The sequence below is a fragment of the Pyxicephalus adspersus genome, chromosome 10, assembly GCF_032062135.1.
Source record: "Pyxicephalus adspersus chromosome 10, UCB_Pads_2.0, whole genome shotgun sequence".
NCBI lineage: Eukaryota > Metazoa > Chordata > Amphibia > Anura > Pyxicephalidae > Pyxicephalus > Pyxicephalus adspersus.
Window position 1 is genome coordinate 5,758,329 of NC_092867.1, and position 24,782 is coordinate 5,783,110.

The following is a 24,782-nucleotide window of genomic DNA, read 5'->3' on the forward strand; positions in this document are numbered from 1 at the left end:
TGAAAGTGTATCTTCTACAGTCTTGGAGAGCTTTATTAAATCACTGTGCACTGTAACAAGACACTTGCTGTACTTTTCTAAGCAGGCATGGAGCTTTCTTCCTTCAAACAATCCTTTTTAGATCACTGCCCGATCCATAACTCGGCATTTTGTGTTCCTTTGTTATAGATTCAAACAAAATCTATTGATTAGTCAACTATATAATTTGTATAGAAAAAATGTACATATTTATTTATGTTTTTATACCCAGCTTCATTATTGAATGGTAATTATGAGCTTTATTTGTATTCAGGATCCGCAGGGGAATCGTCTCGCCCAATGGAAAAACGTTTCTCCTAAGATGGGCATTGCAGAGCTGTCCTACCAATTGGCTGAAGAACCGAACCTGGGGAAATACTCAATACGGGTTAATAATGTTGTAAGGCAGATTGAAGTGCTGGAATACGGTGAGAACAAAAGATTCATCTCTCCTTACTTTGTTGTACAACATATACATTGTAAATAAATTTACTAAAATTAATTTATTAAAATTAATGACATTTTTGCTGCAGTCGGGCAGAACAGTGGCTCAGTGGTTAGCACGCTGGCCTTTGCAGCACTGGGTTCCAGGTTCGAATCTCGGCCAGGACTCTATCTGCATGGAGTTTGCAGGTTCTCCTCGTGTCTGCGTGGGTTTCCTCCAGGTACTCCGGTTCCTCCCACATTCCAAAATCAAGCAGATATGTTAATTGGCTTCCCCTCAAATTTACCTTATACTGTAATAATGACATATGACTATGGTAGGGACAGCTAGTGACATGGCTATGAACTTTGTACAGCGCTGCATAATATGTCAGCGCTATATAAATGCTGTGTAATAATCATATTCTACAAGTTCACAAAGTGTGTATGGTAACATTTCAGTCTTTTACTTTGATGAGTAAATTTCCCCTAACCCCATTGTCCTTCCCTCCTCAGTGCTCCAGAAGTTTGAGGTTATGATTGATGCTCCAAGCAGCATTTCAGTCCTGGATAACAATGTCACCATATCAGTACATGGACAGTAAGTGACCCCCCCCCATCAATTATTGTTTTTTTGTGCAATGTGCAACTATTTACCCTAAGTCATTCTTTATACACAATTTTCTTACAAATCAGTGAAATTCAAACTCTTCTAAAACAAAACGATCTGCCATCTGAAATCCACCTAAAACAGCCAACATTCTAATCAGTCCAGGGTCCAATATTGTACAGAGGAGGGGCCGTGCTATTACAGACATCGAATCTCTGGAGCAAAACTGAGCCTTCTGATCCTCACTATGTATTACATTTATTTAGAAAATGAAAATATTATATATGGTATTCTCAAACCAAATTTATAAAGATTTCAAGGCTTTGGCATTATAGTAGCATTATACTAGAAGTCCCAACATCAGCTCTGATAGAATCGCATTTCAGCCGTCTATGTAATGCACATTGGGTGATTCCATTGCATGACTGTTTTGGTGTAACATGACAAAGTTTTGTTTTTTTCTCAAATTGTTTCTGTTATATAATAAGAAAAGAACTTTTCTCCATATGGTATGGTTTTGTTACTTTTATAAAAAATTGTTGTGAGCTTGTAAGGGAAAATTCAATCTGCGGAGCTCAGACTACAAAAGGGAGCTGACCATAGAGGCCGTGGTGGAGGAGGAGGGGACAGGTGAGCCATGGCGGGAATGGAGACGCTGCCAAATAAAATTGAGGAAGAGCAGAAGAATGCAACGACATTCTGTACAACTCTCATATAGAGGGAATCCCAATATCCTATAGCAATACAGAGGGGTCTATTCATACATTTACTATATATACATGTATTATTATACATAAATAAATATACACACTATTATATTTATACATTTCTAATGTGTCAGTTGGACCATGTTTTCCCCTTTTTTCATTTTTTGTTTTGTTCATTTTCCCTGCCTGCATATATAAACATAACTCAACTAAGAAATGAGTGAATAATTGAACACAATTTATCTATAAATCTTTTTAACTTGTTTTTAGTTTATACATACATGTAGTGATTAGTTTACCACCAAACCTATGGATTTAGTGTTGAGGATCAGATTTAGGATAAGGGTTGGGGCAAAGATTTATCTCCATTCCTAGAGATTAAAGCTACGTACACACGTCAGATTTTTATCGCCCGATAATTGGCATCGGCCAATTATCGGGCGAAAATCTGCCGTGTGTACAGTCGGTGTCTCAAAGTCTGCCAAAAGAAGCAGCCGATGTACTGGCGGTGGTGGAGATCTTTGGAGGAGGACACAAAGGCCAAAGATTTGTGCCACACTGAGGTGGCCTTGGTGAGAAGCAGGGCCGAGCAGTGCCGCATTATATGACGTTATCAGATACACGTTATCTATACCAGGGTTCCTCCAGAGGTTGCTGGGGGTTCCCTGAGCAATGAGCAAATTGTACCTCCTAGATCTGGTTAGGTGACACCAATGATCTTTTTGAGTATCTAACATTCTTGCCAATGTCCATCAATGTAAGAGGCATTCTTTCTACTAGTCAGGTCAGGTTTAAAAATGCTGAGAATATATTTGTATAATTTATGCAAACCCAACAACTCTTTTCAATATTCTAGAGGATACAGATATAGTCCAATTATTCTATTTCAATATGTGTGACATATGCTATATCTATATTTATATAGCAGAAATAAAGTCAAAATTCCTTCTCAGCTCTAATTGATTAGCCACACCATTATTGTTTCTAATAACAGAATCTTGACTTATGTGGCCTGTTAATTATACTTTTGGTGAATATTTCTGTTTTATGAACATGGATTCTGCTCGTCCCGCAGATGGGGATGTGATAATTCTAATGTAACACAGTAACCCGAATGTCTTCCTTCTTCTTCACAGACTGCCCAGAATGGAAAGAGGGAAAGTTTTCTGGATCTGGGAAAATTCAATCTGCGGAGCTCAGACTACAAAAGGGAGCTGACCATAGAGGCCGTGGTGGAGGAGGAGGGGACAGGTGAGCCATGGCGGGAATAGAGACACTGCCAAATAAAATTGAGGAAGAACAGAAGAATGCAACGACATTCTGTACAACTCTCATATAGAGGGAACCCTAATATCCTACAGCAATACAGAGGGGTCTATTCATACATTTACTATATATACATGTATTATTATACATAAATAATTATACACACTATTATATCTATACATTTCATGTGTCAGTTGGACCATGTTTCCCCCTTTTTTCATTTTTTGTTTTGTTCATTTTCCCTGCCTGCAAATATAAACATAACTCAACCAAGAAATTAGTAAATAATTGAACACAATTTATCTATAAATCTTTTTACCTTGTTTTTAGTTTATACATACATGTACTGATTGGTTTACCTCCAAACCTATGGAATTAGTGTTGAGGATCAGATTTAAGGTCAGAGTTGGGGCAAAGATTTATCTCTATTCCTAGAGATTTAGTATTATGTTCTAAGCCTAAGGGGCTTTTCTTTGTCTCTTTGTTTACTATTCATGGCAAAATGTACACAGGCCCCAAATCTTATAGTCACCTTTTTTTACACTCTTTTGATATGCACAATACGGGGCCCCAGCACAGGCACCATCTCATTCTATAGAGAGGATATCCCTCTGTCATTACGATCCTCATCAGACATCCTTATATAGAAATGGAATGACCCTTTAATTGCCTAATAGATGAGCTAAGGAATGAATTTCCCATATAAAGCACAACACAGTACAGTTGGACTTCTCACACACTGGCCCTGATGTAATAAAGCTCTCCAACGCTGGAGAGGATACACTTTCATCAGTGAAGCTGGGTGATCCAGCAAACCTGGAATGGAATTCTTTAAAGTCATTTGGTATTTGCTAGGCAATGTTTTGAATCCTGGACCAGATCCATTCCAGATTTGCTGGATCACCCAGCTTCATTGATGAAAGTGTATCCTCTCCAAACTTAGAAAGCTTTATTACATCAGGCACAATGCATTCCAAACCTTTCAAAAAAATGTATATATTCCTGCTCCAACATTTTCTCACCATTTGTCCTTTATTGACTTTCTGTAGGAGTGAAGTTTAGTGCAGCCTCATCCATTAAGCTTGAGTCCGAGCTCACCAAACTGTCATTCAAGGACACAAAATCGTATTTTATACCCGGAGTACCGTACAAAGGAAAGGTGAGCGCAAACTAAAATAAGAAAAATGTCTGACGGGGGTTATAAGGAGTGGAAATGAAAAGTAAAATCAATCATCTGGGTAGGGTAATGTTTCTTGTTGGGCCGGTGTGTGGAAGAAATGTGGCAGCTGGAGTTTGGGTAACAACAAGTCTGTATGTATAACTTTGTTTGCATGTTGCTTCTTTTCGGAGCATCAAATGTCCCCACCATTGGCACACACGGGTATTCTCATTTTTGGACATGTTTGTATAGAAAGCTACTTAAGCTATCAGTTTCCAGTACAGCAACAGAGGTTATGTGGATGGAACCACAGCTGGTTGTACTTGGCTACAACCTCCAATTATTTTGGCAATTGGCACTTGTTATTTAATTTGGCTTTCTCCAACAAGTCTATTTTGGCTTATAAAGTTTTTTTTTTGTTTGAATACATAAAAAGCAAAGGCACTCTAACTGGACCCTTCTGTTTGGACCCACTCTGATTGGACCCTTACCAGCAATGGAAAGGAGAGTTTAAAAGCACACGACAAAGTTTGTCTGTGGCTCAGTAAACCAGAATAAAAAACATTTAAAATATGTAATCTGTGTACAAAACAAATCTACATATCAATGTTCTAGATTGCAATAAATCCAAATGGAAATATTTTTAACCATTTGACAGACTGCCATCACAACGAAGGTCATCTCCTCTGAAAGGATCCTTTCATCTAAAAAGAAAAAAAAGCCAGAAAAAGTTTCCAGATCTATCCTTTTAATGCTCTCCATTGACCAAATCCACAATATATATACCAAAAAATTGATTGATTGATTTACATGGAAGTCTATACAATTTTGTATTCAATGCATAAAACCATCGTTTATTCTGAATTGAGGGCAAAGAACTTATATGTAGAACTCATAGAGCTCTATTCATAAATTATTCCCCCATCAATGGGCCTGATGTGTTAAAGCTTTCCAAAACTGGGGAATTATTATATAGCTCCTTCTGGATCAGTGGAATTCTCCCTCCCTATTCGGGATATTTCTTCATCCGGGAAGATTTTGGCTTTTATCGTATCTGAGTCTGGCACAGTTGCTGCTGACACTACAACTGTCCAAGTGACGCCTTGTCTGAAACATGCCGTGAGTGTCCATAAACCCATTCAGTCTACTTTATATTATTCTTACATTACTTATAAATTACTAAGCTATAACTATATTACACCAAAAAGGATATTGTGGAATTGGAGAGAGTGCATAGAAGGGGAACTAAACAAATAAAAGGAATGGAGGAGCTCAGCTATGAGGAGAGAATAGCTGAACTGAATCTATTATAAGGGGAGATATGGGCACCCTGTATAAATATATAAATGATCCATATAGAGAACTCTTTTCCAAATTATTCACTTCAAGACCATAACAAAGGACAAGGGGCACGCTGTGTCTGGAGAAAAAAGTTTAATCTTTGTTTAATAGGGAAGGGATTCTTCACTGTAGGGTCTATGAAAATGTGGAATCAGCCCTGAAAAGAGGCATTGTGCTGAATAAGCAAAAGTGAAATGTGCCCAGTGCACAGCCAAGCCGTTGTGATTTTCATGTGCCCCCAGGGAGATGAATCTCTCTTCTCTTGTTGGAACACTCCCCCATATACCTGTCCACAGAAAAATGGGCTAAAAACTCCTTCTCACTACAAGTAAGAAAGAAAAAAAAGGATTTCAGTTTTATTTAAAAAATAATGAAATCTCAAAAATTCAATGTAAATATAGTTACATAGGTTGTCCATCAAATTCAACCACTAGGGAAAAACCCCTATAGACATAGTTGATCCAGAGGAAGGCAAAAAAATACCCCTGGTACAATTTTCTCCAACCGGGGAAAACACAATGCTTCCTGATCCCATTGAGGCAATCGGAATTGGAAATATGTTCCTCATTTAAAATGAATTTCCTTATGTTACTAATTTATAATGAATGTATTGATTCAGTAAAGGCTTTTTGGTTCCTTTACACAACCTCTTGGGATTTATTTGATTGGTCCTCAAGGTTCTGTCCTAGGAAGCCATTGGGGTTCATTTACCCTAGTGAAGGTTGAGTTTTATTGACTTTAGCCATCCTTTGATAATTCCCTTTGCCAGGTTTACAGCCTAGACTCCTAAAGTAACCCTGATTTATTAAGGTTCTCAAAGACCAGAAAAGACAGACTATCATGGGAGAACCTGGGTGATGGCCCACACAATAATTTCTCCTTCCATCTTAATTTTGCTTTTCTTTGTGTCCCTCCTCCCCAGGCCACCACTGATGACAAATCTGAGCCTTATTCTAGTGGCGAAGTGACCCCCTCCTACGGCAGGGCCAGTCTCTATCTCCAGGACCTGTATGTGGAGACCAAGAGCTACCTGTACATCCGACCGGTGAAGAGTTCTGCACCATGTCATCAGAACGTGCATGTCACCGTGGATTATTTCCTGGAGGAGAAGGATGAGAGCTGCCTCAACCTTTTCTATCTGGTAAGTGAGATTTGTCTTCTGGTTGGCTGATGTATGATGTGTATCATTGCTTCCTCCCATTGATCAGTTCCTACTGCTGTGCATAATTAATTGGCCCCTCATTGATCAGTCCCTACTCTTGTATCATTTATTGGCTCCACCTATTGATCTTTCCTTATTCTGTCTTTGCATCAAACTTGCCCCAGGCACCGACATTTTTTCTATTTCAGGTTGCCCTAGATGGTAAAATTGTACAACAAGGACAGAAGAAAATTGAAAGAACTGATCGTAAGTTTCTTTGATTGTTTTAAAACAATGAAAGTTTGCAGTGTCTTCATTTTATTTTATACCCACAATCCCATTTGGTCTCCCATTATTATATAGCTCCTTCTGGATCAGTGGAATTCTCCCTCCCTATTCGGGATATTTCTTCATCCGGGAAGATTTTGGCTTTTATCGTATCTGTCCTTATGCGCAATGCGTGGTGTTGACAAAAGTGTGGTCCTGATGAAACCGGAGGATGAGCTGACTGAGAGCAAGGTACGTTGTAGAGTTGGAGTAAGTTGTAGAATGAATCAGGTCGGTCTACACTGGAATAAATGAACACATTGAAAGTAATCACATCCCCCATCTGGCTCCACCACCCTGCTTTGTTACATATCTGCATAATGTAAGGTGCTGACCACACTTTGCATGACCTCAGCTACTGTCTTGCTGGCACACAAGGCTTTTTTTTGAGCCAATCTTATAATAATGTGCAATCTTTCCATTGAGTACACAACAAAGCCAGTGGAGGATTTTAAGGTTCTGTGTCTTACCATCCCATGTTTTCTATTCTTACAGTTTAAGAATCTTGTGACCACCCAGCGCACTTACATACGGTCTGACTCCCTGGATTACAACCATTGTAGAAAACAACCTCAGGAGCAGAACTCGGATGAAATGTTCGCGATGCCTCCAGATTACGGCTGGTGGTGGCATTCCTACCCTGAGAAGAAGAAGGATATTCAGAACATCATTCAGGTTAGTGAAGCTCTTTGGTTCTTTCTCCAAACTGAAGCTGAATCAGTAAGTCTAAGATCAGCTTTACCATAACAAACATGCCCGCCATCAGATAATTAAAAATCCAAAAAAGTTGGATTTTTTTTCTTTTTCTGTCTTGACCGGTGTTGTTCTTCAATCTTCCAGGATATGGGACTCCTTGTGCAAAGTACATGGAGCATCAATGCTCCCATCACCTGCAAGAAACAAAGTAAGTGACACTCATTCTGACTCCATAGTTGGCCTCTACATTCAGATTAGTGAGTCCTGGTTAAGTGGTTGCTGCCATGGTTTGCCGGGCCCAGTACACATAGGAAGGCTTCAGATGCTCCAGGTAAGTCCGGAACTCTATCCAAAAAGTAAAATGAATGAGGAATCTTCCAGGTAAGTGACATTTTATTATTTATTTTCTTGTGACAGTAACTTAGATATTACTTTTAATTCAATATTTGGTTCAATAGCATTTGGTTCAATATGAGTGCAACATAATCATAATATAGGGTTATAGTTCTTAATAGATTGGTTCCACCACTGATTGGTGAATGCATGGTGTTTGTAAAGCCAATTGCTGTGATACTTGCAGATACAACTACAAATGTCTCTGAGTAATTACAATGAAATGTTTTTTTCCCTTGGTTTTTTAATCATATGAATAAAATGTGCATATGGTATTACTTAGCGAACCCTCACAAGTACAACGTATTCCTGTTCGACCTCTCAAGGAATTTACCCAAATAACTCCTTCTTCCTCTCTTACCCTTAGCTGGCATTGTTCTGCTGATTTTGTTTCTTTCTATTATTTGTAAATATATATATATTAAATCTTTTTCATTTGTTTTGATCACTCTTTTAAGTGTTGCACAATAGGAAAATGTATAAAAAAAGACATTTAATTTCTTTTTCAAAGAACTATGTTATCTTTGTACATTAAAAAATCATTTGAAAAATGTATTCTATGATTTGTTACAATTTGCATTAAATTATTTGTTTGGTCATTTTAAATGTTACAAATAATGGACGAAAAGTATACTTTTGCATTTACGGTAAAAATCAAAAACTGGTCAAAATGGATAAAACACTTTTGATGTATTTTTGTCTCTTGATTCCATAAGTCATTTTGTAACAATATTACCAAAAAAAAATTATATTTTTTCATTTGAGAAATTATATATGTATTACATTTTTATCTTTAGTATTAAAAAAGTAATCAGAAAATTAACAGTTCCATGATGCAAGTCAAAAACTTGCTAAGCTGTAATGGGGACATGAAGGTGTTGGAGATAAGAAAGGAAGTTGATGTCAATTTGATTGTTGGATTTCACACTGACTATAGGGATAATGATTGAAATAAACAATATCAAAAAATATGTATTGCTTTGGTACTTAGACAGTGTTTGCTTATCCAGAAGATCACCTTTAAAGCTTGTATGGGCTATAAATTATCCCCCTGTCAATTCATCTGAAGAGGTGTTCAAATATCTCATTTCAGTTCCCATTATTCCAATATAATAGGGAACTGACAGAGGAATAAATTATAAATATCCCCCTAATATCATTCTCATTTCTTTAAACACATTGGAGAATATTGAAAATTTTCATTGTTGTCAAATTTTTGGAATATAGATACAGAGAAGATCCTCACTTGTTCAGGGATGGTTGTCTCTGCTTCATATATTTGTCCTAAATGTGCATCTCATTGTCTTTGAAGCCCCCTTTCCTTAAGGTACGGTGCAGGAAAATTCTTGACATGTAGAATTTGCCCTCTGATGTTGGGACATTCATTTGTAGAGGTGCTTTTTTGTCTTTGTGATGTACAGCCCCATCATATTACGCAGCATTGTACAAAGTCTAGATTTGTGACACTAACTGTCACTCAAAGGTGCTCACAATCTTATGTCCCTACCTCAGTCATTGTCATTACCATATGTCAATAATGTTGGCTAGGGTCAATACTTTTGGGGGAAGCCAATTAACAAAACTGCATGTTTTTGGAATCAGAGTTTTTGGAGTGGGGAAAAACCGGAGTACCCAGAGGAAACCCACGCAGGCTCAGGGATAACCTGGAAATTGCATGCAGATTATGTCCTTGCCTAGATTCAAACCTGGGACCCAGCACTGGTAAGGCCAGAGAGCTAACCACTGAGCCACCGTGCTGTCCATCTCTTAAGTCATATTGTGATAATTGGTGATGAGTTACTGACAATCCATGTGTTCTACCTCCCCACCTCCCATCCCCAACTCTTTTCCCCAATGGTCCTTTGCTTTTGCCTGCGGATTCATAAACAGCATATGCAATTGGTAAAAAATTGTTATAAGTTAGTCTAACCCCTACCACAGAACTGTGAAGACCTTGGTGCTGCAACACCACCATGAAAGCCACCATGAACAGACACATTTGAAGCTAGGTTTAGGTTTTTCTCAGTTTCTCTAAAGTTTCTAACCAGGATTGTGTTTCAGTATAAAGCTAACCAACTGAGCAATTGATCATCATGTCCAGAAATATTGCTGTTATGCTGAGGTTAGCATAGATACTTTTTTAGGGCATATTTCTAAATGTTTTAACACAATGTCTATTCAACTTTCACCCGGGATTTACACACTCAAATACTATAATTGTTCATCTGGCAGGAACAAGTAAAGTCGAAGTGATAATGGATGCAGGATTTGCACGTAGACCTGCGCTAAAGGGACAATGTACATAATCTTTTCAGACTAAATTCTTTGACCTGACTACTGATATATTCTCCTCCTTCTCCTCCATCCTCTACATTCTATATACGGACTGTACCAATATATTCTCCTCCATCCTCTACATTCTATATACTGACTGTACTGATATATCCTCCTCCATACACTCTACATTCTATATACGACTGTACCGATATATCCTCCTCCATATACTCTACATTCTATATACCGACTGTACCGATAAATTTACTGAATGTTATTAAAGCATTGTATTTATCATATCTTTGTATAAGATGCTTCGAACCCTCCCAGATCTCTGTAGTCTTTACACTTTCATCCTGATGTTTGGTTTTCCTCTTACCCTCTATGTACAATTTCTGATAAGTAAGGTATTACATGCTTTATCAGGATCTGGAATCTGTGAATATGTGTGTTCCTCACCTCTATGGTGTCTTTTATTGCCTGTTTAGTTTCAGTGTTGCTACAAGTTTTGTTTGAAGTGTTTATAGCAGAATTGGCTGCCTATTATGTATAAACGATATGTATGTATGTATGTATGTAGGAGGGTGAGTGTCCCCATACTGCTCTAAAAGTAATAATAGATAGTAATAATTTTATAGCAATATACACAACAAGTATTGAAGGCAATCCAACAGACTGAGTAATTCATACACTTAGTCAAAGTATGTCCTTGTAACCCCCCTGAAAGTTTCCGTGGTAGAAGGACTTAATATTATACAAAGAACAACTGCTTAGGTTCAGTGAAGCAGTAATTGTACTAGAATTTTAACTGGGTCCCCGTACCCGATGCTTTTCACCGGTTTAGGCTTTAGACTTAGGGGATATGAGTGAGAGCCAGTGGCAGACACAGTGCAGTTTTTGAGAGTACCTGTGTTGGCAAAAAGGAACAGTGTATGTAGATAATTAAGAGCCAATTAAATTGTATAGAGAGTCTGAGTTTGAAAACAGAACAGACCAGAACTTAGTCGGAGTTTAGGTAAATCTGTAGTGGATACCAGAATATTAAAAAAAAGTTACTAAGGTTTGTATGTCAGCATCCTTGCATGTCACCTCTTGCCTGTCAGCAGCAAGGATGTTGACATACAGATATTAGTATTCTCATCTTAGCTATATATTTTATTTCATTTATTTTTATTGTCATTATTGATACATTAAAAATGTTTAAAATTTAAAAGTTTAAAAAACAAAGAAAATGTAATTTAAAATTTTAAATAGAATGAACTACAGAAATATATATATATTATTTAAGGGGAAATTTCCTGGTGCTCTCTTTTAAAGGAAAACTTCACAGATTTTTTGTACAAAATGCAAAACTCCCTAAAGATTTGCTTTTTGTACTAACAAAAACAGTTACAAAGTCTTATCCTTACTATGAATCATTTAGGAGCTCTGCAAAAAGCAAACATTCCAAAGCTTTGCATATTTTCTACAATATTAACTTTTTGTTACATTTTGCTAATTTGTTTTTTTTTTACTTACGTGAAACTGGATCATACAACACAACAATGACCCAAAACCATCAAGGACTGGTTGAAAACTAAGGAATGGGGAGACCTGGAGAGGCTGAGTCAAATTCCAGATGTTAATTCCATTGAGTGGGGTTTAATTAAAACGGGCTGTACATGCAAGAAACCCCTCAAACCTTTCACAGCTTAAAGAATTCTGCATTGAGAAGTAGGGCAAACTCTCCTCAGACCGGTGTCCGAGACTGGTAGATGGCTACAATAAGCATCTCACTGTAGTTATTTCAGTCAATGGGGGTAACAATAGCTATTAGGAGGTCTGAGGTCTTAACTCTTACCTCAATTAGAATACACATGTTTGTTGATATCTTTTGTGTAATGAGTAAATCAAAGTTCATTTTTTGTTGTAAATACCTCCAATTAAATTGTCTTATTTTCCAGAGATAAATAAAAACATGATTAGACATCGATATGTGAACATTTCTTATTAGAGAACTGAATATTTTTTGGGGTGTCCATATTTTTTCACATGATTGTATCTTGTTTACAGTATACAGGTATTCTCCCAATACATATATATCTTTTCAGAATTTTCAGTATTTGTATATATAAAAAATAAAGAATTTAAAATTACAAGATTGACTGTACCGATATATCCTCCTCCATACTCTACATTCTATATACCGACTGTACCGATATATCCTCCTCCATACTCTACATTCTATATACTGTCAGGCACGGAGATACAGGACCACTAGGGGGCACTATGGCTTGCATGGAGGTGAAACGAGCCCTGAGAAGGGCCAAGGAGCAGAGTCTAAGCCGTAACCAGGTTGTCTCCAGAGCCTCTGATGGTGAGGATGTTGCATTGCTGGTTACGGCCAGGTTGCGATCCTTGGGCACACCAAGGTAGGCAAGCACAGTACCAAATCACCAGACAGGAGGATAGTAAAGGAAAGCCGGGGTTAAGACAGGCAGCAAGCTAGAGAGGTCAGGTCACACGCCAGGGGCCAACAGCCAGGGATCTAGGAGACAGACAGAACAGGGAACACTGGAGACACTAGAAACATCAAGAGGCACGCGAAAAGCAATGATATCCGCAGGAACCCAGCAATAGCACAGGGAAGTTGGCTGGGAACCAGCAGACTGGACAACGAGGGGTTAACACATGAGCTGGACACAGGAAACACTGGATTAAGTAGCAGTTGTACAGGAACTAGTTCACAGAACTGGGGGCTTGGCACTAGTAAAATGAAGTCTGTGTGCTAACTAAATAGCCAGGGCTGGTTAATAGGCTATTTTCTGATTGGCCAGGGGCATGGACGGAGTTGATAAAGCTTGGAAACAGAGGCACACCCAGCATCAGAACTGTCTGCATTTGCAGGGGAGAGATGCCTGTGCTTTAGCCAGGAACAGATATGTGTGACATATACTGACTGTGCTGATATATCCTCCTCCACACTCTATATACCAACTGTACTAGAGCTGTTCTTTCTACGCTTAAAAGATCTTCTGTCAATACTGTCTTTTCATTCAGCCAGATGTACCTGTTGAGAGCTGTCCTCGGCTGTCCACTTATGTGATTGGCTGGACGAATTAAAACAATTCTTATGTGAGGGCAGCTGGGAACAGCTGAAATAACTGGAGTGACAGCAACTATTTTCTAAGCTAGATACAAAGCTAGATGAGATTCACCCATGGATCATCCATTGTCAGCTTCTATACACATTGCTGGACCTGGCAAAGCTAATTATTGATTGAAAAAATTATGACATAAAAAAAGAATAAAAGATGGGTATGTTGTCAATATTTCCACATTCTCATTAACCCCTTCTGGGAATGGGCAAGGGGTACAAAATACCCTGTACTCTTTCCCCAGGATGAAAGAGTTAATATTCTTAAACTCCCTTCAAGATTACAATTAAGCTCACCACCCGCAGACCCCCACCTTGTTGGGATGAGGTCTTATTTCCTAATGATGGTCCTTGTCACTGCTGGGGAGGGGAAGGGGTGTGTTTTATGTGGGTTTTTTTTTTTGTGAAAAGGGAAGGGGGTTACACTCTTTTTGCCCTCTTCCTTTTTTGTCACCATATTCCAGAGGCCAATTCATGGGAATAAGAGAGAGGGCAGATACACTCACTGCCCCATTTCCCATCCAGTATGGTCTCAAGCCTATTAATTTGTTTTTGGCGAGCTGACAAAGGCAGTTGTCATGGTCTACTGGCCTAATTGATTGAACCATGATCTATGTTTTTTATATTAAATTTGCACCTGTCATTGAAATTAGGTTTTACATTTTTAGAGGAGGAAAATGAAATACTATAGACTAGAGTTAACAATTAAAACGAAAAAAGAAAGAGGGGAGATGAGTTTTTTTCAAATGACACTTCAAATTGTATTGATTAAACACAGATTTCCATAACAAAAAATACCAATACATTAGTATTTAAGTTGAATTTTCATGATTGGTCCAACCCTATTCCATCATCTGGGGTAGATGACAATTAACTATACATTCAATTTTCTAAAAATTTATCGTATGAGGAGTGCTAAATGTTTCCTTATTCTTACACGTTTCACCTACTGGCTTCTTCAGGGGTATTGGTTGAAAATGATTAGTTGGTCTACATGAGATCAGGTGATATAGTAGACTCCAAAAGAGAGGGTGCCAATGTGGCTTATGGGTGCAGAATACCTGTGAACATTTATGGCACCGAAGGACCTGGATCGACATGGCTGAGTGTAGTTTGGAAAGATGCAGCCAGTCAAGTGTAGCCAGGTTTTGAATTTTGCTGTGAATCAACTTGAGCATTGGGGGCAATTTGAGGCAAAATCAATCTATCCATAGTACAGTCATATTTATTCTATTTGGAGTAGACACAGAATAATAATTGAAGGTAAGATGACTGCAGTGTATTATTTGAAAATTTCCTAAACACAACTTCCTTGGCTCAGAATCTGCTCATGTGAATATCCAAACATAAAATAAATCAAAGTCTTCCCTCTGTTAAGGTTCTGGGTTGCCCTTGCAAGCTCCTCACCTCAGCAATATTGAGATACTTTGGGTGTTCCCAGACATAAAGCACATAAAAAACCCCCCAAAGAATTTACAAAACTAAGAGGAAATAAATGGCCACAAGCATCACAGCAGACTGAAAACTGCCACTAATGATAGAGATGATTATGAAAACCTTTAGAAGTCCCTTGGAGAACCACTTTAATTTTTCCTTTTACTGTTTGGGATTTTCTGTCATAGCCAACTGTTTAATAGTATTTAAAGAGACATTCACCTATATACACTTCTTGATCTTAAGCAAGCCACATCCCTAACACTTGTAGAAAAAGATATGCGATGAAAGACATCAATTTTAAGCAGAACTTTTTAAGCCAATACCATCAACGTTAATTACAAAAATAACAAAGTTTTATTAGTATTAATCATTAAAAACAAAAGTAATTTCAAATATATAAAAAACACAGTAAAATCATGGGTGTATATCATGACCTCCCCTTACAGAATACCCCCAAAAAGGATTCAATTCTAAATTACTTCTCAAAAGTGTTTCGCAGAAAAATACGCTTCTTCAGGAGGAAGGAGAGGAGAAGTCGATAACCAAAGAAACATGTATTAATTTCATGTATGGATGATACAAAATAAGGAACAAACCTAAATCACAAAATTGTACAAAAACAAAAATACAAAATGACATAAACAGGTACCTGATGTTTATACTTCCAGCAGCCCTCTTGTTTTAATTTGTTGCATGAAGAAGGTGGTCGTGGCAGCAATACTAAACTGTGGTTACAAGAATGAATGAAGAGAGAGTCTATATTCACCTTGTTTTACTAAACATCATTGTGTCTGGTTACAAGGGGGCTAGCTAGCATTGTTGTCTAGATCATTAACAAATGGTCTTTTGGTATCGCCATAATACACACCACCACACATAGAGGGTTTTTATTCACCTTATTTTATTAGACATAATTATGTCTAATTGCAAGGGGCTAGCCACACGCATCCTTAAGTCTATCTAGATCATTAATACATAATTTTTTTGTATCTTCGTAGTGTGTATCACCTCACCAGCTCACACAAACATACACGGGAAAACACAGGCACCCCAACCCGTGCAATAAATACTGCGTGCAAAGGTTTGCCAATTTTTAACAGTCACCCCTCCATAAACAGCATATATCTTAATCAGGTGTTATATAGTGACACCCCATCATTTTCCATCTTTCCAAGTAGTGACTGCATAATAAAATTCTTTCTACAAGTTGGCATGCTTACTTACTTCAAATCCCGTTTAGCTAATAGTGAGTAATCTCTTTCGGTTTTCAATAAAAATAGCAATAATCCTGCTGAGGAATAATGGGAATTTGTCAGTACTCAACATATAATGATGTTGTACTATCCAAAGACAAATGCTCTCTACTTACAGTTTCATGCCCTTAAGTCCTCAAACAGATATACGAGCATACAGCCGGACAGCACAACCACGTTCCTATTCCACCAGCTTCCCTTACAAGTGAGTCGGCGTCCCATGTGCAGAAGGAACTTCCTATTAGAGGTTTACTTCCTACGTCATCTGCCAACTTGGAGGTGCTGCCCGTTATGCGTGAACCAAGCCGGGGCTATTCATCTTCTCAATGGGTGGGACTGCTAACCACTGTGCCTCCTATTTACTCACTTAACATCCGGGTGCTCTGTGACACCGGACATCCTCATCCGCACAAGAATCGCTTATTATTATTATACAGTATTTATATAGCACCATCATATTATGCAGCGCTGTACAGAGTCCATAGTTGTGTCACTAACTGTCCATAGTTGTGTCACTAACTGTCCCTCAAAAGAGCTCACAATCTAATGTCCCCACTATAGTCATATGTCTTTAATGTAGTCAACTGTCTTTAATGTAGTCTTTAGGTAGGTCAATTTTAGGGGGAAGCCAATGAACCTAACTGCATGTTTTTGGGATGTGGGAGGAAACCGGAGTACCCGGAGGAAACCCACGCAGACACGGGGAGAACCTGCAAACTCCATGCAGATAGTGTCCTGGCTGGGATTCGAACCTAGGACCTAGCGCTGCAAAGGCCTCCGTGCTGCTGCTTATTCTCATTATCATTACATCATTTATTATCAGCACATCCTAGCAGAGGCTAAACCAAGCCTCTAATTTTCGTAGCAAACGCGGCATCACATAACATCAAGAGCTATATCATATGTTCATCCATCCATCTAGCAGCATCAATGTACAATCGCGGGCGTTATTCCTTCCTTAACTTCTTTCTGTCAGATTTTTAATGGGCTAGTTTTATTTTAAGGGCATATTATTTATCATACTTTTGTTTCGCATCCAAATTGAGGGTTTGCTGCGGGAAATTAAAACAACATGTACAAGAGAAAATAAACTAGGAACAACTTATTTATAATCAAATACTTATGTGCATTCAAATTATTGTGCATTTAACATATTGCAAGCAACTTATATACATCTATGTTCATCATAAGCATGTTTCCATGGTTATGGACCTCTCCTCTCCTTCCTACTGAATAAGCGTATGTTTTCTGCGAAACGCGTTTGAGAAGTAATTTAGAATTTATTCCCTTTGGGGGTATTCTGTAAGGAGAGGTTTTTTTTATACACCCATGATTTTACTGTGTTTTTTAATTATTTGAAATGATTTTTGTTTTTAATGTTTAATATTAAAAACATTTTGTTATTTTTGTAATGAATGATGATGGTATTGGCTTAAAATGTTCACTTACAATTCATGTCTTTCATTGCATATCTTTTTCTATAATTGTTTCATAGCCTGATAGTTTCATGGGTGTCATGGTGGCTCAGTAGCTTGCACAGTTTGCTTATTTTGAATCTTGACCAGGACATTATCTGCATGGAGTTTATTTTCTCTCTGTGAGGGTGTGGGTTTCCTCCCACATTACAAAGTAAAGAAACATACTTTAAAATGATTTGCTTCTTTTTTTACTTCCCTCCAACAAATTGCCTCAGACTATCTTGGGGGAATAGATTGTGAGCTTCTCTGCAGAATAGAATGGACTCCCTATCCATCTGCTAGGTCTCCAGCAGCCACGCTGCCTTTTGGTGCTTCCATGTGCTCTCCATACTCTTTGCTGGAATTTCTCACAAGTCTCAGCCACATCAACCAGTGGGATCTTTGGACTCCATATTTTTGCAGACCTGCTGATACTTGTAATGCTTCTACATGTAACTGTCTTTATGTTGCAAGTTATAATAACTTTTAACATATTGGATGTGGTAGAGATGAGTTTTGCACATTTTGATAAATATTTGTTATTGTTATATTGTAGTTTATGGTTTATTTCCTTGAAACCAGTGTGAAAAACAAGACATGGCTAACCACGATACCTCTACCAGCTTTTTCTTTGTAATTTTTGGGGATCGTTTGGGTTTTAGTTTTCCAGGTTGCCAATATGTCCATATATTGATTGGCAGAAAGAGGCACCTTGTATATTGAATGTTGGTTCTGGGGGTGTTAGGAGTGTAAGGAATGCAGGACACACACATGAGTTGCTCTGAAGAAGGAGAAAACTCATGAAACGTGTTGGTGTGAGAAAGAAACTTTGATATTGGTAGACTGTCACAGGGAAGCCTTTATGAGTCTAAGTACCCTAAATAAATTTGAAAAAAGCCCATTTTCTCTATTTAAAAAGAAAAATTGATTACATATGGTCAACAAGTTTTTTTGAGTAAATTTCAAATCCTTTGAACATAGCATTTCACTATAATTGATAGGAGGAGGGAGATTTTAGGGGTACCTGTGAGGACATGTTCCAATGAGAAATGATTTAAAACAGTTTCTGATTGATTTTCAAGGTAATTGAAAAGCCACCAAAACAAATTTAGTGTATCCCTGGTAGTCACTGTACACCAGACTAAAGTAGTTTGATTGACCAAAAGAGACTATACAGAGTATAATGATGTGATAAAAGTTTTGCTTTTGATTTTTACATTAAATCACAAAATAAAGCTGAATAACACATTATTATTTTGTATGAATATAAATTTTATCCATTTAAGAGCCATTTCTTGGCACAAATGACCCCGTGGGTGCTCATCCAGAGCGACCATTACAGCCAAGATAGAAGATTATTGCTTTGTAGTTGCAGAGCTCCCTGCAGCCTCCTTCTTGGTCTCCGGGGTGCTTTCATCCTTCATTGTTTTATTTAGAGTTTTACATTTTTAGGTGGGATAATCCACCTAATGCTTTTTCTGTTAACTATTGTACATGCCAGGGGTTTCTACAGTTCAATTTTTATATTGTTTTCCTAATTAAAGATAACATTATTTGGCAAATTCCCATTTAAACTACCCCCTCCATACTGGCTGACTTGTATCCTAACAGACGCCACTAAACTGGCTGCCCCTCTACATTCTGACTACACGTTTTGCTTTCCCCTATCCCGACTGCCTATCTGCAGTTTGGCTAACCCTTCTATTCTGACTGACCCTGTCCAAACTCCCTGACCCCTCCATTCCTAATCCCCCCTCCATATTGCCTGACCCTTCAATCCTACCTAACCCTTCCATAGTGACAGCCATCCTAACTAACCCTCTTCTTCCTGACTACCCACCAACAATCAGTGGTCTTTGCAGTTATTCATACTGCCTGTGGGCATTATTGTCTGTTGAAGCTTGGGTATAAGTGACGTCTCACAAATTAGAAATCACATATTGGGTTGTGTGGATGACAAGGGTGGTTGGGTAGCTCCTGGGTGGAGCACCGATATGGCCCCGCCTTGGTCAGTGTATACACACCCATGAAGAAGCTAATCGGGGTATGAAATATATAACGCTGTGTTATTTCCTCCCTCTATTCTCTGTAGTCTGTGTCCAGGACCGTTTTACAAGTCCCAATACCAACAGAAAAGCCATTGTATTTTGTGTCTTTTTCTACCTACCCTTAGGTTTTTAACAAAATATGTTTCTATTTAACCCTTAATAAACCTTAACCCTATAACAATAGGCTGTTTATGGAAAGTAAAATGTAAAAGAAAAAATATCAATTTCTCAAAAGAAATCAAAATTGTATGAATTTAAAATCTTCATTGCACAATAATATTTCTTACAGATAATGATATTGTGCAATGTATTTATTGTATAGACAATAACCTGAAATAACAATAAATGGTAAGAACGGCCAAAGTAAAGATGTAAAAGCAGACATATTAATATTCATATGCTGCATGTTAGTTAGTTCCATGTTAGAAAAAACAAAAATAAAACCTTTAAGAATAGTAAGTGATAAAATTGATATATTTTATCGTTTTCTTTCACTTAAATTTAATGTTGAAAAACAGTATGAGATATAATATATAAAAAAAAAATTATCTCTGATTGTGACATAATATTCAGATGTCCCATCACTTTGACCAGTATTCAATACTTTCCTCTACCTCTACATACCATCCACCATAACTCAATGACATCACTTGGAGGTAATGTAGCAGAAAAACAATTTCTATGGTAAAAAAAAATATACCTGAGACTGCAGCATAATGATATGGAGTATTAAGATATACTGTTTTTAAAAATGATAAATGTTTCAGCATTTTTGTTCACCAGGAAGAAAGACAGGGGTGAAAAAGCCATCTTCGAAAGCACGCTTAGCTGGATCAAAGGTTTTTAAATCAAAGGCCAAATCAGCTAAAAATTCAGGTGTCATACCGTAGCCTACACATTTGTCTTGATTATTAAAGAGTTACAAGAGGCTGCAGAAATACCTCAGTCCTTTAGATCACCCACAACCTCAGCTGTGTTTAGCAAAAGATTTCTTCTGCAAGTCATGCAAACCACCCCCCTTCAATCCTCCATACTGCACAGGAACGAGCAGGGAAACCCCGTTCGTATGATGGATGTCCTTAACCCAGGGACTACCTGTATACTGACTGTACCGATATATCCTCCTCCACACTCAACATTCCATTTACTGACTGTTCTGATATATTCGCCTCCATATTCTACATTCTATATACCGACTGTACTGGTTTATCCACCTCCTCCACCACATTCTATATACCAACTGTACCGATATATCCTCCTCCACACTCTACATTCTATATACCGACTGTACCGATATATCCTCCTCGACACTCTACATTCTATATACCAACTGTTCTGATATATTCGCCTCCATATATTTATATTCTTTATACCGACTGTACTGATATATCGATCTCCTCCACCACATTCATTAGACTGAATGTCTCGATATATTCTCCTCTTCCATATACATTGTATATATTCTGACTGTACCGATATATCCTTCTCCTCCTCCATACTCTACATTCTTCATACTGACTGTACTAAATTATTCTCCTTCATACTCTACATTCTATATACTGACTGTACCGATATATCATCCTCCATACTCTACATTCTATATACCGACTGTACCGATATATCCTCCTCCATACTCTACATTCTATATACCGACTGTACCGATATATCCTCCTCCATACTCTACATTCTACACACTGACTATACTGATATATTCTCCTCCACACCGTACATTTCATGGACAGTACCGTAAATATCCCCACAAAACTGCCACGTATATAGTTCTTTACTTCACCATCACACACTCACAGAATTTCTGGCACCCATATCACAGAAGACAGATGAAGGGATCTCATTATGATGAACTTTTTATACTTAGTGTTATTACATTTTATTGATCTTTTTGTGTTGTGGATGTTCTGGAGTCTCTTTGCTATCTATACAATAATGTGAGCCCTCCCCAATCTCTGAAGTCTTCATACGTTCTTCCTGATGATTGGGTGTCCTCCTAGCCTATATGTACAATTTCTGATTAAAGTAACTTATTACATGCTTTATCAGCTTTTGGGTTCTTAGAACATTTTTCTGAGTGACCTTTAAGAAGTAATTGCATGCTTACTTTTAGTGTTACTGGAATTTTCCTTAGTTTGGTTTGAATTCTTTTTAGCTGAATTGTGCACGCTAAAGAAAGCTGACTGAAGTGAGCTTGTACAGAAACTTTGTTTATTTCTAATAAAGCTAAACCAAAATAATTGGTCAGCACATCTCTGAAATGCATCCTTGAACTACTTGAAACACAACTGAAGCCCTTTGGTATCCACCTGTTCCAACACCGGCACCCATTCATCTTTTTTCTTCTTCCCTTTCTTTTGACGATCTTTTGGGATCTTAATTGGCTGGGCCAGAATGATGTAACTTCCGCACAAGCGCAAGGGAGTTTATTCAAGGCTGACGCCAGCAGGGGAAGCCGGGATGTGCAGAAGGTACACTGCCTCTTCCTTTCTGCAATAAGAACACATTTTTAAAGTGGAAAATAATTATTCTTTAAAAATTTCTTGGAGGTGGAAACTTCAAAACCAATCATTCTATCAAACTGTGTGCGCAGTCACAAAATTATCTGGAAACCTAATGGCCCAAAGGCTCTATAAGACGTAATCAGTATTTACACAGGTAATCATAATCCTTTGTGGACGTTAATGGAAATACAATAGTGGAAATACAATAACAATGTTTCAGTTAATTTTGTCTCCTTTGTAACATTGTTAATTTACAGATAAGTACAGGTTCAGGCCCGCTTTAAAATTGAGCAAACCGCTGGGTCACTTGCACCATGCCAGTCACTGGCAGTGCAGATGTTGGTTCTTCACCGTCTACACATTTGCCAGCTGGCAGCAGTGATCGTTACTGTACCACCCATGGCTGTCCCTATTCATGTAGTGCCTCCCCCACATGAGGAAGCCACAAGCACGCTGCAACCTCAAAACCAATCTGAACATATCCTTAAGATATCCTCCATAGGAGGCCAAGAAAAAGTAATTGCTCCAAGGGTTGGGTAAAACCAAATAACACTGATGGGGGGTACTTACAGTCTTCCCACAGCTAAAAATCATCACATGTTGTGAGAGCATGCTTAATAAGTGTTAGCTAGGGTTGGACATTAAATTGTTTGCATCTCGCTATAATTTCATTCAACTAAAATCTACCCTGTTTATAGAGTGACAACAGTGCTGCATGATTCCAATATAAAAACAAATCCATTGTTGTCTTCAGGTTACAGAAAATGCAAAAATAAAAAATGTTAAAAATAGATATACTGATATCATCAGCAGGTAGGCTTAAATAACCACAAATGCGCAGCCTCCATGATTACCTGCAATTACCAGCAGTCACAATGACAGCCAGGCATTGATATGTGTGTCATAGAAGAACAACATGTAGAAGTTAAATGTTGGCACTGACAGTGTAGAAATGTATTGTTACATTGTAGTTTCCCTTTCATTTATATCTCTGATTTGCCTAGATCAGTTACAGAAACTTTTTTCATTTTTTTAAACACATTTATTTGATATTAACTCTTATTTAACCACAAGCATCATTAATTACTTATTTTCTCTCTCATTTTAGATATATATAAATATTTAATTATATTATTTCATACATTTGCTTAATCATTTAAAAATGTTTAAAAATGTTTTCTGCAGAATTATCATTTAAAGTTTAACAACATATGTTAATAGAATTAACAACAGAACTACAGAAATGTATGTTTTATTTAAAGTGAAATTTCCATCTTAAAATAAAAAAAAAACCTTAAGAAAATAAAAGATTTAAAGGAGGGTTGTAAAGGTTAGAGAGCTAAACTGGTTAAACAATCAATCATATTTGGGAACATATTTGGGAATTATTTTACAGCTCGTAATTGTGTTTTCTTTAAGAGGAAGACCTCACAGATTTTATGTAACTTTCTATTTTCTTTTAATACTTTTAAAAAAGCAAAACTTTGTGAGATCTAAACCTTATTATTGAACATTTAGGAGCTTCACAAATATTTCCAAATGTGCAGTAGAGATGTAACAAATTTATTACCTAAAATGTAAAATTTCTACTATTTCTACTTTTTTCTACTTCTATTTTTTTAGGACATTCCCATGCAGCCCATTACCCCAACCCCTTCCCAAAATATAAAATGTTTGTATTTTGAACAAAGGCAGAAAAACATTTATTATCGAGTCACATTGTGGTAATGTTAATTTATTTTTCATAAAGCACAGAATAATTTCGCTTGACTATTGTGTGCATATAATTGTCTTTTTTTTTTTTTTGCAAAATTTAACCGTTTTGCTTTTCCTTGCACCTGATTGTGTGTTCTTGGAATTTTTTTTTTACCTTTGCCCATTTTTCATTAACAATTTATCTGGAATTTATGTTCTATAAATCTTATATAGAGAAATTATATCAATATTTCATAATTTAAAGTATTTGTGTGAAATAAGTTTAAAGAATTTGAAATTATTGACAGAAATTATGCCAGTTATGATGGCAGCTCCAGGATTGCCTGTAAATGCAATGGCCCGAGCACCAGGAATACCAAAATCAGGTGTTAAACCTTATGTCTTAGTACATTATATATACTGACTGTCTCATTATATCCTCCTCCATACTCTACATTCTATATATCGAATGTACCAATATCCTCCTCCACACTCTACATTCTATATACAGTCTGTACCGATATATCTTCCTCCATACTCTACAGTCTATATACCGACTGTACCGATATATCCTCCTCCATACTCTACATTCTATATACCGACTGTACCGATATATCCTCCTCCATACTCTACATTCTATATACCGAATGTACCAATATCCTCCTCCATACTCTACATTCTCTATACCGACTGTACTGATATATCCTCCTCCATACTCTACATTCTATATACNNNGATATATCCTCCTCCATACTCTACATTCTATATACCGAATGTACCAATATCCTCCTCCATACTCAACATTCTATATACTGACTGTACCGATATATCCTCCTCCATACTCTACATTCCATATACTGACTGTACCGATATATCCTCCTCCACACT

At 37.4% G+C, this 24,782-nt stretch overlaps 3 protein-coding genes and 1 long non-coding RNA gene across 4 annotated transcripts in view; all 4 read left to right on the plus strand.

Annotated features, from left to right (window-relative positions):
* Positions 1–1,046, plus strand: part of LOC140339879 (alpha-2-macroglobulin-like protein 1) — an 11,065-nt gene extending 10,019 nt beyond the window's left edge. Inside the window, exons 6-7 of the mRNA XM_072424790.1 lie at positions 293–446; positions 958–1,046. Coding sequence (XP_072280891.1) covers positions 293–446; positions 958–1,046 — 243 coding nt within the window. The remainder of the gene's footprint in view (positions 1–292; positions 447–957) is intronic.
* A 1,188-nt stretch (positions 1,047–2,234) lies between these two features.
* On the plus strand, positions 2,235–4,198 carry LOC140339880 (alpha-2-macroglobulin-like protein 1). Its single transcript, XM_072424791.1, has 3 exons — positions 2,235–2,330; positions 2,895–3,009; positions 4,074–4,198. The coding sequence occupies exons 1-3, from the start codon at positions 2,256–2,258 to the stop codon at positions 4,196–4,198; spliced, it is 315 nt and encodes a 104-aa protein (XP_072280892.1). The 5' UTR covers positions 2,235–2,255.
* A 1,612-nt stretch (positions 4,199–5,810) lies between these two features.
* LOC140339379 (uncharacterized) lies at positions 5,811–7,109 on the plus strand. The gene is made up of 4 exons (XR_011922430.1): positions 5,811–5,852; positions 6,447–6,665; positions 6,875–6,932; positions 7,029–7,109. It is a non-coding gene; the product is annotated as an uncharacterized lncRNA (long non-coding RNA).
* An 8-nt stretch (positions 7,110–7,117) lies between these two features.
* LOC140339881 (alpha-2-macroglobulin-like protein 1) overlaps positions 7,118–24,782 on the plus strand; it is a gene marked incomplete in the record, with an annotated part of 51,577 nt that continues 33,912 nt past the window's right edge. The window contains 3 exon segments of the mRNA XM_072424792.1: positions 7,118–7,184; positions 7,488–7,667; positions 7,833–7,896. Coding sequence (XP_072280893.1) covers positions 7,122–7,184; positions 7,488–7,667; positions 7,833–7,896 — 307 coding nt within the window.